Raw genomic sequence first — 13,895 nt, forward strand, 5'->3', positions numbered from 1 at the left:
ATCTAAGAATCTATGGCAGCAATCCAAAGAAGGTGAACTGGGAGCCTTAACAAGAGCTGTGGCAGGGGGATGGGAAGAAAGAAGGGAAAAGAAGATGTTGTGGAAGGAATAAAAGGACTTAATCATCATTCAGAAGTAGGGAAGAGGAGCAAGTCAAGACTTTCGTCTAGATAAAAGGGACCAAGGCAGTCCATTTAAACTAAGAGAAGGGACCACGTTGAAGGGAGTCACACTTATGCATTGATTCTGGATTTGAAGTGCTTCCTGGGATATGTGTATAGAAATATCCCATAGGTCATGAAAGTATACGTGTGTAGAGAGCTTATGGCTGGAGATGGTGATTTGGGATTGTCTGTAAAGAGGACATGGTTGAAGCTATGAGGCTAGGGTTCACTGGGTGGGGACAGAGGATAGGGTCAAAGGCACTGAAGGTAGAAACGTAGGAAAATGCTACAAGGCAGGGGTCAGATGAGTAGTCAGAGAGATAAGGAGCAGTCCGAGAGGCGGGGGGAGAACCAGAGGAGTGTGGAGTTGCAGAACGCAAGGCACCAGAGAGCTCCAAACGGGGAGTGGTGAGCGGCATGATAATGGAGCGGCCGAGCAGGGTGGGGGGTGACCTGAAAGAGCGGCAGCACGAGCCAAGATGCACTGGGCCAAGGAGCAGCGTGAGATGAGGGATGGAAGGTGGGAAATACACGTTACTTTTTTGAGAAGCGTGGCAAGGAAAAGAAACCTGGAGCTGGGGAAACACAGGGTTGGGACACCGAGAGTAAGACAAGTGTTTTGTTGTTACTGTTTTCACTTAACGGCAAGACCAGAGATGTGCGGACAGAAGGAAGGAATGGTAGGAGAGGAAGCAAGGGGAGATCCCGGAAGAAAAAGTAGTCAAGTGCATGAAATGCACACATGATAGTAACGGGCTGGCTTTCCTCTGTTCTTTCCTGTTAGCAAACCGGAGCTGAGGGGGCAATACAATCTCTAGAACAATTTGAATGAGGAGTAGTAGAGTGGAAAGAGCACCGGACTTAGACTCTGGATTCCTGGGTTCTGATCTCAGCTCTGCTGCTTACTAGCTGTGTGACACTGGGCAAGTCATTTCTCTCTCGGCCTCTGTTCCCTGTTCTATAAAATGACCTACGAGAGTCCCTCCTAGCTCTGACATTGGCATGTCACCTGCCTCTTGACGTTAACTTTGTCTCTTCCCTGACTTTCTTTCAGGTACCGTAGTGAAAAGATGACCTTGAGCTATGCTGAATACCTTGCTCATCGCCAGCATCATCATTTTCAAAATGGCATTGGGCATCCCCTTCCGCCATACAACCATTATTCCTGACACTGAGCCGCGCAGCCAGTCACTGGGCCTCTCTGCAGACCTCTTCCCAGGAGACCCTACCCCTTCTTGGTCTAGCTATCTCTTTTACTGTACCATTTTATGATGATAGTTTCCGTTGCCATGGTGAAGCTTCGACATTGTCAATTAAGATCATCATGGTAACGGGTAGGAAAATGGCATTTATTAAGATCATGTTTTATTATTTTAGATCATTGATTTTTTTTTTTTTGCAGCACATACGAATTTCGGGATTTTTCTCTCCTTACAATATTATATAGAATTTTGCTTTGCTATCTCAGTCAGGTTTCTGTCTTTCTGTCTTTCCTGCCTTCCTGTCTTCTTTCCTTCCTTCTTTCCTTCTTCTCTTCCTTTTTTCGACTGTGGATGGAAGAAATTGTGCAGTTAAGGATTTTATTTAGGTTTTTCTTTTGCTTTCCTCGGTAAGATAGATCATTTTTGATAGCCGTGTTTCAGAATAATTCATATCAAATTCAGGTATTTGTATATTAATGTTGAATTTGTCTAAAATTCATTTTGCTATGAGAGCTTAGTATGTGGGTCTTCACTCCGTAACTATATGCTTTTCCCCTGGTTAAAATATATGAACTTTAGTTCTAGTATAGAACACTCGAAGGTCCATGACAGGCCTTGTCACAGAGAGTGAGAAATCATTTATGCCTATTGTGCTGGTTATTATAGGAAAATCCGTCTCATCACTTTATAGAACCAACTTACGAACTGAAACACTGTTTTAAGAAAGTACAAGCTACCTTTGAAATATGCTACAGAAATCATTTTGACAAAAATATCAGGAAGAGAGCAGATACAGAATTTAGTGCCTTTGAGAAGAATATAATTAAGTGGAATTAAGAGGGGTTAGAAAAAAGGCAATTTAGAGAGATATTCTTATAAAATGTTATTGTTTCTATATGTGAAACAACAGATTAGACAAATTCCTTACTCTGAAGTATTTTTTTAAGCTGAAAAAAATTTATTTTGAGCAAATAACCAAAAAGAGACATTTGTCTATTATATATTAATTTAAATTTGTTAGCTTTAGGTTTCAGTAAGTCATGATTGGCCAGAGACAATTTTAGCTACCATTTAAAGAAATGGTAAAGATAATCTAGTGAAACAAAAGTTCATACATGCCATGATTTTGGATGTTTGTCATGGGGACAATACTGGAGTTTTAGAAATCCTGTAAAATCGCTTGAATCTCTTTCTGCACTACATACTTTTGAGAGAAACACATTTACTATATTGGTAAGATTGTTATGTTACACCTGGAAAAATGGAGTTGGCATTTAGATGTGATAGAGTTGTTAGAGCCCAGTTCATTTGCAGGGCTAGGCTTCCCATGATGCATACAAAGAGAACTTCCTCATGTCAATAGGAGGTCCATATGTATACCCCAGAAAAAGTGACAGATGATTCTGGAGAAAGATTACCTTCATTTTATGGTAGTAAATATATGTATGTGTGTGTGTGTGTGTGTGTGTGTGTGTAAAAATTTTTTTTCAAACAGGAAACAAATATATCAAGTGATGAATATAAGTATGGTGCAGAATATATGGTCTAAAACTAAGAGATGTCACTGAGTATCAAAATGGCATAGCTTATACATGTAGTTGCTGTGACAAGTGACAGACTGCTAGTTCAGAATTTGAAAACCTTTTCTAGTTTGTGAGATAATTGGCTGAATTCCTTCTGCTTGCCCTTGTGGCAAAGCAAACTGCTTTCATTTCTGATGAGAGTTCTCAGAGGTTTGTTGGTATTCCTTCATCCACAGCATCCGTTGTTAAAATAACCATTTTCAGTTGTGATGCCTTAAATAAGAAGCCAATTGTTAGCCTGAAACGGGATCTCGGTAGCCAGTTCCCTTGAACCTAGAGATGAGTCAGAGAAAGCTACCTGTTGGGCTTTAGAAAAGGATTTTTGAGTCCTTTCATTTCTACTTGGGAGCATTTTGGAGCAGATTCATCTTTCAGTATAAAAACAAGTGGCTACCTGATAGAAATTTTTTCTTGCCCTTATAGGGATACTGAGCACAAGCTGAATGATACTGTTTGCTGCAAAAAAAAAAAAAAAAGTAAATCAAACAAGCAAACTGAAGAGAGACAAAATAGACCAATATCGATCCATCTTGTCCATCATCTCATCAGTTCAACAGGCTCCTCATCCTGGGTGAGCTCATGGTTAGAAGTTTTTTTTTTAAAGAAAAGATCTATTACATACACATATGTGTGTGTGTATACTTATACATACATACACACATATGTGTGTGTTTATGTATTTAACGGTGCTAATCAATCTTGAGCAGGTCACGTGACTGGTCATGCGGACTCTAAAATCATATCAGATTTTTTAAAATTCTTGATATATGCAGATGTTATACAGATTTTCTTACCAGTGTAATAATGTTATACTGAAGAAATAACCATCCTGCAGGCTTCAGAGGACGAGGTCAGCAATATTTCCCACCATGGCTTGGGGGAAAAGGATAGTTTTGTCTCCTTTTGTACTCAAATTAATGCACAGTGCATCTTTTGTGTCTAAGTAGCTGTTGATTAAAAGACTTTGTAGTGTAAAGGGTGTTATACAAACTTGTAATGGTGTGCTTCAAACAAATGCTAGACCCTTTCACCTTTGTCGTATATTTCAAAGCTGTTAAATATGTGGTTTGAATTAACTTTGAACATGTTGACATATGTAGCATGTGTTTTTAACTCAGACGAAGATTCTAATTGCACAGATTGTGTTCTAGCCAGTTGTGGTTTATTTGTTCAGAAACACAAATGTGAATTGCACTCTTATCACCAGAATATTGTATAAGTTCAGTGATCTGTAAACAGCTCAGAAGTAATACTTGAACTTCATTTGAGTAGCACAAAGTTTACATAGCCCCCCTTTTAAATGTTAATTAGTTCCATTTATGTTTTCCGTTTTCAAATGCAACTGGGTATTTTTCCTCTCGGAAAATAGTACGTATTTTACTTTGGTATGTACCAAAAGGCTTCCAATTCTGGAAGGGTTTTCTTGTTCTTAAACAAGGTCAGCCAGGTACCAGATTCTAAAAGAACAACTGCCCCTCCCCCTCCCCCATTAAGTGGCCTTCTGACTGCACGAGACCGTGCTACCGCCCACTCCAGGCTCCCCGGTCATGAGAGGCCGGTATAACTGATGGAGGAAGTGTAAGGCTTGCTCTCTCTGCTCCTGTCCACCCCACCCCGCCCCGCTTAAAGCAATTAGATTTTCAGTCCAGTGCGTATAGACCCCACGCCCAGCACACCGGAAGTTTGTATACTGGCCTCTTTTCATGTCTTCAAATGTGCAGGAAATTCGAAACTGTCATCTGGAATAGGCTCCATCTCTTCTGTGTGTTAGGTCAAACCAAAGAAGCCCCCCAGCCATGCCCAAATGCTGCTCCAAAAGCCTGCCTTTCAGTCCTTACAAAAACCTTGCAGGATTAAATGTGTTAACTTTTTTATTTTTGTACAGTTTCTAAGTGATTTTTGCTAGTGATGTTAAATTGAATTAAGTTTATTTGAAGGGGTGTGAGCACCTCCTCCATTTGAATAAACTGGTGACTTTCCTTTTCTTTTTTAAAAGTGGAAACCCGTTGTGTGCCTCTCGATTTAAGGGTTTCTGATTACATTATTCTTAAGACCAGCATCGATCCTTTATATACAAAGATACGTTTTCCTTGTTTTTTATTACTGTTTCAGAAGAAAATAAACCTTTTATTTTGCTCTGGACCCAGTAACTGCGCTGGTACATAGACGCACTGAGAAAACAAACTTTTGTAACCACCTCTGACTGTTTTTGTATATGAAAGTTGATTACTTTTGAAATATTTGGATCTAGTTTCTAAGTTATTTTAGTGTTTTATATGTTCCCCGCAATTACTTTGAATCGGTCACCAGCATAATGAGTTCTTGGTGATGCAGTGGTGAGACTTGTAATGAGCAAAGCTACCTGGAGTAGCTCGTCTCCTCCTCCTTTCTTAGTACCCTGGTTTTTGATTACAGTAAGACATCAGATTCCCCAAAACCCCTTCCGGTATAACTAGCTCCTCCTTCCTTCCACACTTAATTGCTTAATAGTTTGAAGAAACTATTGGAAATGGGCATTTTATATGACATGTATGGCTTTAAAATATTACAGATGAAGAAAAAGAAAAATGAGAAGGTTTATGTGGGCCTGTAAGGTATGGCTGTGGAAAGATATTGTAGTAGTTTTGACACTATTGTTATTACCTTTAAAATCATTTACCCAATAAAATGTTAAAAACTGAGTTATCATTTGTTGTTTCTTCCTTTCACCTGCCTCATCAGAGGATCTGGGGCTTGTGGGTACTTCTTACTAAAAAAAAAAAAAAAACACCAACAGTTGACGCCTTTGGAATAATTTACTTAGGAACTGATCCTGATTTCTTTCCAAACTGGGCACTTGGGAAGCTTCACCTGCTTACAGCTGCTCCCCTCCACATGATTTGCCTATGTCATTCTTTCCTCCAGCCCTGAGCCCTGCCTTGGAGATAGACCCTAGCCTTTATTGGACAGTCTGTCCTGGCCATGATCTGAGGCAACCATCACACTTGAGTTCCAGTGGCAGCATAGCTATACTTAAGCCCGCACCAAATTTTTTCCAAATCGGTGTGTTACCGGGTGTTTCCGCTCTGTGAGCTGGTAGGGGGCAGTAGCGAAACCATCTGATGAGATGGGAAGGCTTTCTTCTGCCATCAAAGTTTGGCCATTTTCTCAGTACAGGACAGAACTGGAAAATGCCCACGATGTGGCAACTCAGAGCTTGTCCACATTCATACATTAAGCACCTCACACACGTAAACTTATCACCAGTTACTTTCCCAGTTCCAGGGTGGTATGAGATGTACCCTATTTCCAACCTGAGCAGGCAACTAGTGCTACTGACTTTCAAGGGCCAGATGGGAGCCGCCATCAAGCAAGAGATCTCTGGGAGTGCTACCTCTATCAGCTGCTGCCTTTTCTCTCTACAGAAAGGCCACTGAGACATTGTTGAAATACCTCTGGCTCTTTCTCAACGATTTGCTGTCTCGGTTTCATCATGCATATTTCAGGATTAATTGCCAGTGAATAAATGCAGGACATTTTTCTGTTACATTGCCCCAAAGCCCCCACTACCCGTGTGAATTTGATGACACGTGCTTGTGTCAATCACAGTGGCTAAAAACAGCCATCTCAGATCTCGGAGACTCTTGTGGTTTTGACTAGTGCTCCATTAAGGCAGCCAGCTGCTCAGGGCCAGTTTCATCATTCAAGTTTAATGGTACTTGAGATTTTTTAATGCTTTAGATGATATTAATAGGTTCAGGTAGAATGAAGTAATTTAATGAGCCTACAGCATTCTTTTTTATAGCATTAGTGGTTAACTCAGTGGTCTGGACAGATTTCAACTTCAGTAATCACACTCCACCTACCTAAATTCTTCCCAGACTTTCAGCACTTCCTCTTTAGATTTCATGCCTCACTGGGCACCTTTTAAATCGCTCTAGTGCTTCAGAGGACAAGCGTGATTGTGTGGGATGCGGCAGTTCCTCTCTGTTGATGGAAAATACTATCATGTCCATAGGGCCCCATCGCTGTGAGCTGGGGGGAAGTGTGCTGTGGGGAAATCACACCTGGATTCAGAGCTGCCGGTCACAGGGGTCCAGGGAATGACTGCCACTCTGAGAATGGCTTCTCCCACTTTTGACAACTCTGAGTCCATGAGCCAAGTGTAGGTTGGGGCTAAGTTGATGGCTCCCCATCTCTGTTTGCCCAGGCTTTTCACCTGCAGGAGGAATAGCTGAATGGGAGGATGCAACTGAGGCAGGCCCTGGGTCTACTGCTCCGGCTACTCCGTTCAGAGGCCTTCCTTAATCCCTGTAGCCCATGGTACAATTCCCTGTTCCAGACCCCAGCTTGCAGGAAGAGACCTTTCAAGAATCAGATTAAAATGCTTTAGGGCCCAAGCAGGACCACCTCCTCATCCCCAAAACTTGGTTATAACTATGCTTCAAAATGACACATACAATGTCGAGTATATTGACTATCTCAGACCGTTTCAATGGACCCACCCAGAGGGCTGGTGGAGGGCATGCGCTTTATATAAACAAACACTAACCTGCACTTGCAGATCTCCATCATGACGAATGATCACCTTAGCTTGACGGAGGTTAGATGTAGGATGCGCTAAGTCTGGAGCGCGCACTGGGCAGCGGCTGCATTACGTGCCTCGCAGCTGCCCCGGCGTCCTTTAGCTCGTGCTCCACTCTAAAAGGATGCAGCCAAGTCACCTGGGGCTGGTGATTTGTTCAGCCTTTAGTCTCCCTCCATGGTGGAAGAACCACTGCTTTTTAATCAAAATCTTAGCTGGCACCTCATTAGTTTACAAATAGGAGATTAAAAAGAGGATTTCATTGTTATAAAGTACAAATGTCTTCCAGTTACTTTTAAAGTTAATGAGAACGATGACACCCTTTTGGGGAGTATAAAAATTGGTAACTGGGGTGACAGATGACAGTTACACTTACAGTCTCTGCGCTCCATTGAGTTCTGTACTGTTTTGGCTATATGACAACAGCAGGTCCTGATTTGCAAAGAGGTGGTATTGTACGTGTATAGTTTGATGAACGTGGATACATCTCGGTCTAGATTGTAAAACCCCAGTGCAGTCACAACCTTCTGAACCAGGCCTCATAAGACCTGCAGGAAAGTTCAGGCAGAAGAAGCATCACTCCCGAGGTTTCAAAAGAATGTGTCGACTCGATGGTTCCTGCTGACCCAAGGCTCGCCTTCAGTTGCCATTCTGAATATAACATACTTGATGTTTTTGTTCAGCGCTTTTTTGTTCAGTTCTTATTACAGTTTTAAAATATACATTGAAACACATACACTTTTTTTGAATCAAATGTTTATGGAAACTTCGATCAGTTCCAACAGAATGCCAGGTCCCACAGGACGATCTGAAAACCACTGCTGGAGTCCCAACATGCCCAGTTATTTTGAGAGCCTTTGGCAAAGTGTCATTCCATCTCCTTTTTCATTTTGGCCTTTTCCTCCCGAATGTCAGGCTCAACGTGATCCATCAATATTTACTGAGTGTCTGTGCCCCCAGAGGCATGGCATCGTGCTTGGTTTCAGAATGAAGATCGCATCATTTTGTAAGACAAATGAACAGTCCATTCTGAGCTAATGGTTGTGAGCAGCATACAAGTTTGGTCGAGTTGGGAAAAGCCATTCAGACTGGGGCCCAGGCGACATCGGGCTGGCTTTATTGGGTTTCCCTAGATGGCTTCCACCTCAGAGTGGCACTAGACCAGAGTTGTAGCAGCCCTGTTGGGAAATGGCATTTCTTTGCCCCTCCAACATGTCAGCAGCAGAGACCACCCACGACCGGGCACCATCACGATCCGTTGAGTTGGAAGAAAAGATTGTTTCACAGTGTGGCTGTCTTCCCCTCAGCAGGAATGCCAGGGTAGTTGGGAGGGAGATTACATGACTGCATAAGAAACAGGTTTAGGTACCTGCAGCATTGCATTTGGTGGCTGAAAGTTTTGTTTCTTACTGCGAAGCTGCCCTCTGAAAGGCATCGGGCCCTTTCCATGACCAGGAGAGGGAGCACAGCCCAGAGAATAGGCCGCTCACTCTACAAGGCCGCCTTGAAGCCCAAAGAGAAGAAAGTTTTTGTATGCCTACTAATTGAAAAATCACCCCAGAGGGGAAAAAGCCAGTCATGGGGTAGGAGGAGAGAGAGGACAGTAGGGGTAACCCCACGCCCAGAGAGAGAAATTAGAGTAACTTTCGGAATCACCCGCTACATAGAAAGGGCAGGAGGGCATGATTAAATTTGGGTATTGTAAAACAGGAAACACAGCTGGTACACAATAGAATGTTTAAATCACATTTTAACTCGGCAGGAAGCTGCTGAGAGTTGCAGCCATTGCCCGGACACCAGGCAGATCTGAAACTAAGAGTTGCTATCATCACCTTTCATCAAACTAGCATTTCCATCTCCATGATATTCTGGAAGCATCCAATGTTAGCTTATGTGTCAACATGTATGAGTAGGTGGATTTGTGCCTATCAGCATAGGAGACAGGGGCTGGCCAGACAGCTGGATGGGGCAATCGGAGTCCCTGCTCTCACATATCCTGGCAGAGTAGAAAGGGTGTCTTGGCCTGGAAAGAGTGGAAAACCCCTGTCTTTATCTGAAGGACAGTACTAGTGTGAGTGGGGCCAACATTTCCCTAAACTTTCTCTACTTCAAACATTCAAATGAATTCCAGGAACTCTGCATGCAGACATGGCCACCCTGCTGGCATAGGCCTCAGCAATGGCCCCTTTCCCAGAATTGTGGTCAGGGACAGTGGTGGGTGGCCACAGTGACCCCTGCACATGAAGCCATGCCCCTCGGTGACTTGGTCCATGGTACTCGTGAATGATGGGGTTGCAAAGAGGATCATGAGGTTTATCCAGTTGTTCCAATAGGATGAGATTGTTCCTGCTGGGTAGCTGGGCCTCGCTGGTCCCTTCCTTCCCTACTTGGGTGTATACTACTCCAGAAGAATCTGTGGCCTTGGAGAAGGTGAAATAGAAATTGCTTATAGTCATCCCTAGGCTGGGAGAGTGCAGGTAACACATCTGCTCTTGGGAAGGTTACACCATGAGTCCTGTAAGCAGCGTGCACAGGGCACTTGAGAGTTAGAACGAAACTCCTTTCTTTTCACCTCTTTTCTTGTTTACTTATTTTTATTGAGGCAAAATCCACACAACACACAATTACGTACCTTAAAGCATGCAATTCAGTGGTCTTTAGTGTATTCACAATATTGGGCAACTACTGGCTGTCCATAGTTTTAAACTTTTTTCATCACTCCATAAACCACTCCATCTCTACTAAGGGGTGACTCCCCATTCTCCCTCCACCATTCCCTAAGTCACCTCTAATCTTCTGTCTCTCTGAATTGGCTTATTTTGGACATGTCACATAAATGGAGTCATACAACGTGTGACCTTTTGCCACTATTTTACTTAGCATAATGTTTTCACAGTTTATCCAAGTAGTTGCATGTTTTAGTACTTTGTTCCTTCTGATGACTGAATAATATTCCATTATATGCATATACCACAATTTGCTTATCCATTCATCCATTGACGGACATGTGGGCTGTTCTGATCATTAAGCTCTTAGGAATAATGCTACTATAAACATATGTGTCTAAGTATCTGTGTGGACATATGTTTTCATTCCTTTGGGGTACGTACTTAAGCATGGAATTGCCAGGTCATATGGTAATTCTGTTTAACTTCTTGAGAAATCATCAAACTCTTTTCCCCGGTGGCTGTACCATTTTACATTCCCACCAGTATAAAGGGTCTAATTTGTCCACATTCTCACCAATACTTGTTGTTATCTGTCTTTTTGATTATAGCCACCCTAGTGGGTTTGAAGTAGTATCTCCTTGTGGTTTTGATTTGCATTTCCTTAATGACTGGTGATGCTGAACACCTTTTCATGTGCTTATTGATCATTTGTATATCTTCTTTGGAGAAATGTCTATTCAAGTGCTTTGCCCCTTAATTGCGTTGTCTTTCTGTTAAGTTTTAAAAGTTCTTATATTCACGATATTAAACCCTTATCAGATATATGATTTGAAAATGTTTTCTCCTATTCTGTTGGTTGTCTTTTTCACATTCTTGATAATTTCTTTTGGTGAGCAATTCAAAAAAATTTTTATGAAGTCCAATTTATCTATTTTTAATTTTGTTGCTCGTGTTTTTGGTGTCAAATCTAGAAATCCACTGCCAAATTCTAGGTCATGAAGATTTACCCCTAAGAGCTAATAGTTTTAGTCCTTATATTTAGGTTGCTGATCTATTTTGAGTTATTTTGAGTTATTTTTTGTACATGGTGGTGTACAGCAATGATTGATTTTCTTATGTTGAAACACCCTTGCATTCTTGGGATAAATCCCACATGCATGGTATGTAATCCTCTCAATGTGTTGTTGGATTCGGTATTTTTGTTGAGGATTTTTGTGTCTATATTCATAAAGGGAAACTGCTCTGTGGTTTTCTTTCCTTGTGGTATCTTTGTCTCACTTTGGAATCACGGTAATGCTGGTCTTATAGAATGTGTTAGGAAGTGTTCTTTCCTATTTTTTAAGAGAGTTTGAATAGGATTAGTGTTAAATCTTTAGATGTTTGGTAGAATTCACCAATGAAGCCTTTTTTTTTTTTTTTTTTTTTTTAGTTGAGAGGTTTTTGATTACTGATTCATTCTCTTGTTATAGATCTGTTCAGGTTTTCTATCTCTTCTTGAATCAGTTTTAGTAATTTGTGTGTTTCTAGGAACCCATCCATTTCATTAAGACTACCTAATTTGTTGGCATATAACTACTTACAGTATTCTCTTACAATCCTTTTAATTTTTATAAGGTTGGTGCTAACATCCCTGCTTTCATTTCCAATTTTAATTTTTTTTTCTTAATGAGTCTAGCTGAAGATTTGTCAGTTTTGCTCTTCTTTTTAAAGACCCAACTATTGGTTTCATTGACTCAATTTTTTTTTCTATTCTCTATTTATCTCTGCTCTACTCTTTATTGTTTCTTCCCTTCTGTTGGCTTTAGGTGTAGTTTGCTCCTTTTTCTAGGTCCTCAAGGTGTAAAGCTAAGATGTTGACTTCAGAGATTCCTTTTTAATGTAGGTGTTTCTGGCTCTAAACTTAGCTCTGAACACTGCTTTTTCTGTATCCCGTAAGTTTTGGTACGTTGTTCCATTTTCATTCATCCCAAAGCATTTTCTTATTTCTGTAGTGATTTCTTTAACCCGTTGGTTGTTTAAGAGTGTGTCATTTGACTTCCACATATTTGCAATCTTATCAATCTTCCTTCTGTTATTGATTTCTAGCTTCATTCCATTTGGTCAGAGAAGATACTTTGTATAATTCTAATCTTTTAAAATTTATTGATAATTGTTTTATGGCCTAACATGATCTATCCTGAAGAATGCTCTATGTACACTTGAGAAGAATGTGTGTTCTATCTTATTGGGTAGAGTATTCTGTATATGTCTTTAAGGTCTAGTTGGTTTATAGTGTTGTTCAAGTCTACCACTCCTTACAGATATATAAACTGTGTTATCCATTATTTAAAGTGTGATATAGAAGTTTCCGCCTATTATTGTAGAACTCTTTTTAATTCTGTCAATATTTCTTTCATATCTTATGGAGCTCTGTTGTTTGGTGTGCATATGAATATAACTGTTATATCTTTTGATGAATTGATCCTTTTATCAATAAAATGCCCTCTTTGTCTCCTGTAAAAAATTTCCACTTAAAGTCTCTCTTGCCTGCTATTATGTAGCCACCTCCACTTTCTTCTGGTTATTATTTGCATTAAATATCTTTTTCCATCCTTTCACTTTCAACCTACTTGTCTTTGGGTCTAAATTGAGTCCCTTGTAAGCAGCAAGCATATAGTTAGAGCATGTCTTTTTAAAATCCATTTTGCCAGCATCTGTCTTTTCATTGGTAAGTTTAACCCACTTACATTTAAAGTGATTAGATAATAAAGAATTTTCTCCTGTCATTGTGCTATTTGTTTTCTCCATGTCATATCTCTTTTGTTCCTCAATTCCTCCAATACAGCCTTTATTTGTGTTTAATGGATTTTTTTTCTAGTGTATCATGTTGATTCCCTCTTCTCCTTTTCTATATCTTTTATTTTCTTAGTGGTTACCATGGGGATAGAGTTACCATCCTAAATTTGTAACAATCTAGTTTGGTCAACTTTTAATTTTCCTTTTCAATTGACTATAATTTTAGAGCAGTTTTAGGTTCACAGTGAAGTTGAGCAGAAACTACAGAGAATTCCCATATATTCTCTGCCCCACCTCCTCTACCTCACACACACATAGCCTCTCCTACTATCAACATCCTGCACGAGAGTGGTACATTTGTTACAACTGATGAACCTACATTGATACCAGTTTACATTAGGATTCACTCTTGATGCTGTATATTCTACAGTTCTGACAAATATCTATTGAAATGTATCCACCATTATTGTATCATTAGAGTAGTTTCACTGCCCTAAAAATCCTCTGTGCTTCACCTATTCATCCCTCCCCCCAACTCCTGGTAACCACTGATTGTGGAACACCCCGTTTTAATCATTACAATAGCCAACATTTACTGAGTGCCTACTGTGCAATAAGGACCATGTTAGACACTTTCCAACACCCTTTTGAATCTTCTGCTTTACAGAATCTAAATCAAAGACGTTATCAGTTATCCAAGGCCACCTAGCTACAAAGTGGCAGAGCCAGGATTCAAACTGAGTTTGTCAGATTCCAGAAACAGCTTTTTGTCATTCACTCTGCTGTCTTAATGAAGATGAAGATGAGGGTGACAATGGCAGTGGCAGTAGTGGTGGTGTTAATGGCAGCAGTGATGGTATCTAACACCTATGGAAGTAGTGCTTACAATGTGCCAGGCTCTGTGCCAAGTGTCTTATCTATTCAGTCTTCACACCTGC

General features: G+C 40.7%; 1 protein-coding gene across 2 annotated transcripts in view; it reads left to right on the plus strand.

The window, feature by feature from the left end:
* AMMECR1 (AMMECR nuclear protein 1) overlaps positions 1-5,630 on the plus strand; it is a 93,786-nt gene extending 88,156 nt beyond the window's left edge. For both annotated transcript variants that reach the window (XM_032476055.1, XM_032476054.1), the window contains one exon: positions 1,219-5,630. In XM_032476055.1, coding sequence (XP_032331946.1) covers positions 1,219-1,333 — 115 coding nt within the window. In that variant the 3' untranslated portion in view covers positions 1,334-5,630. The remainder of the gene's footprint in view (positions 1-1,218) is intronic.
* Positions 5,631-13,895: the final 8,265 nt, after the last annotated feature.

This window comes from Camelus ferus, chromosome X, assembly GCF_009834535.1.
Source record: "Camelus ferus isolate YT-003-E chromosome X, BCGSAC_Cfer_1.0, whole genome shotgun sequence".
NCBI lineage: Eukaryota > Metazoa > Chordata > Mammalia > Artiodactyla > Camelidae > Camelus > Camelus ferus.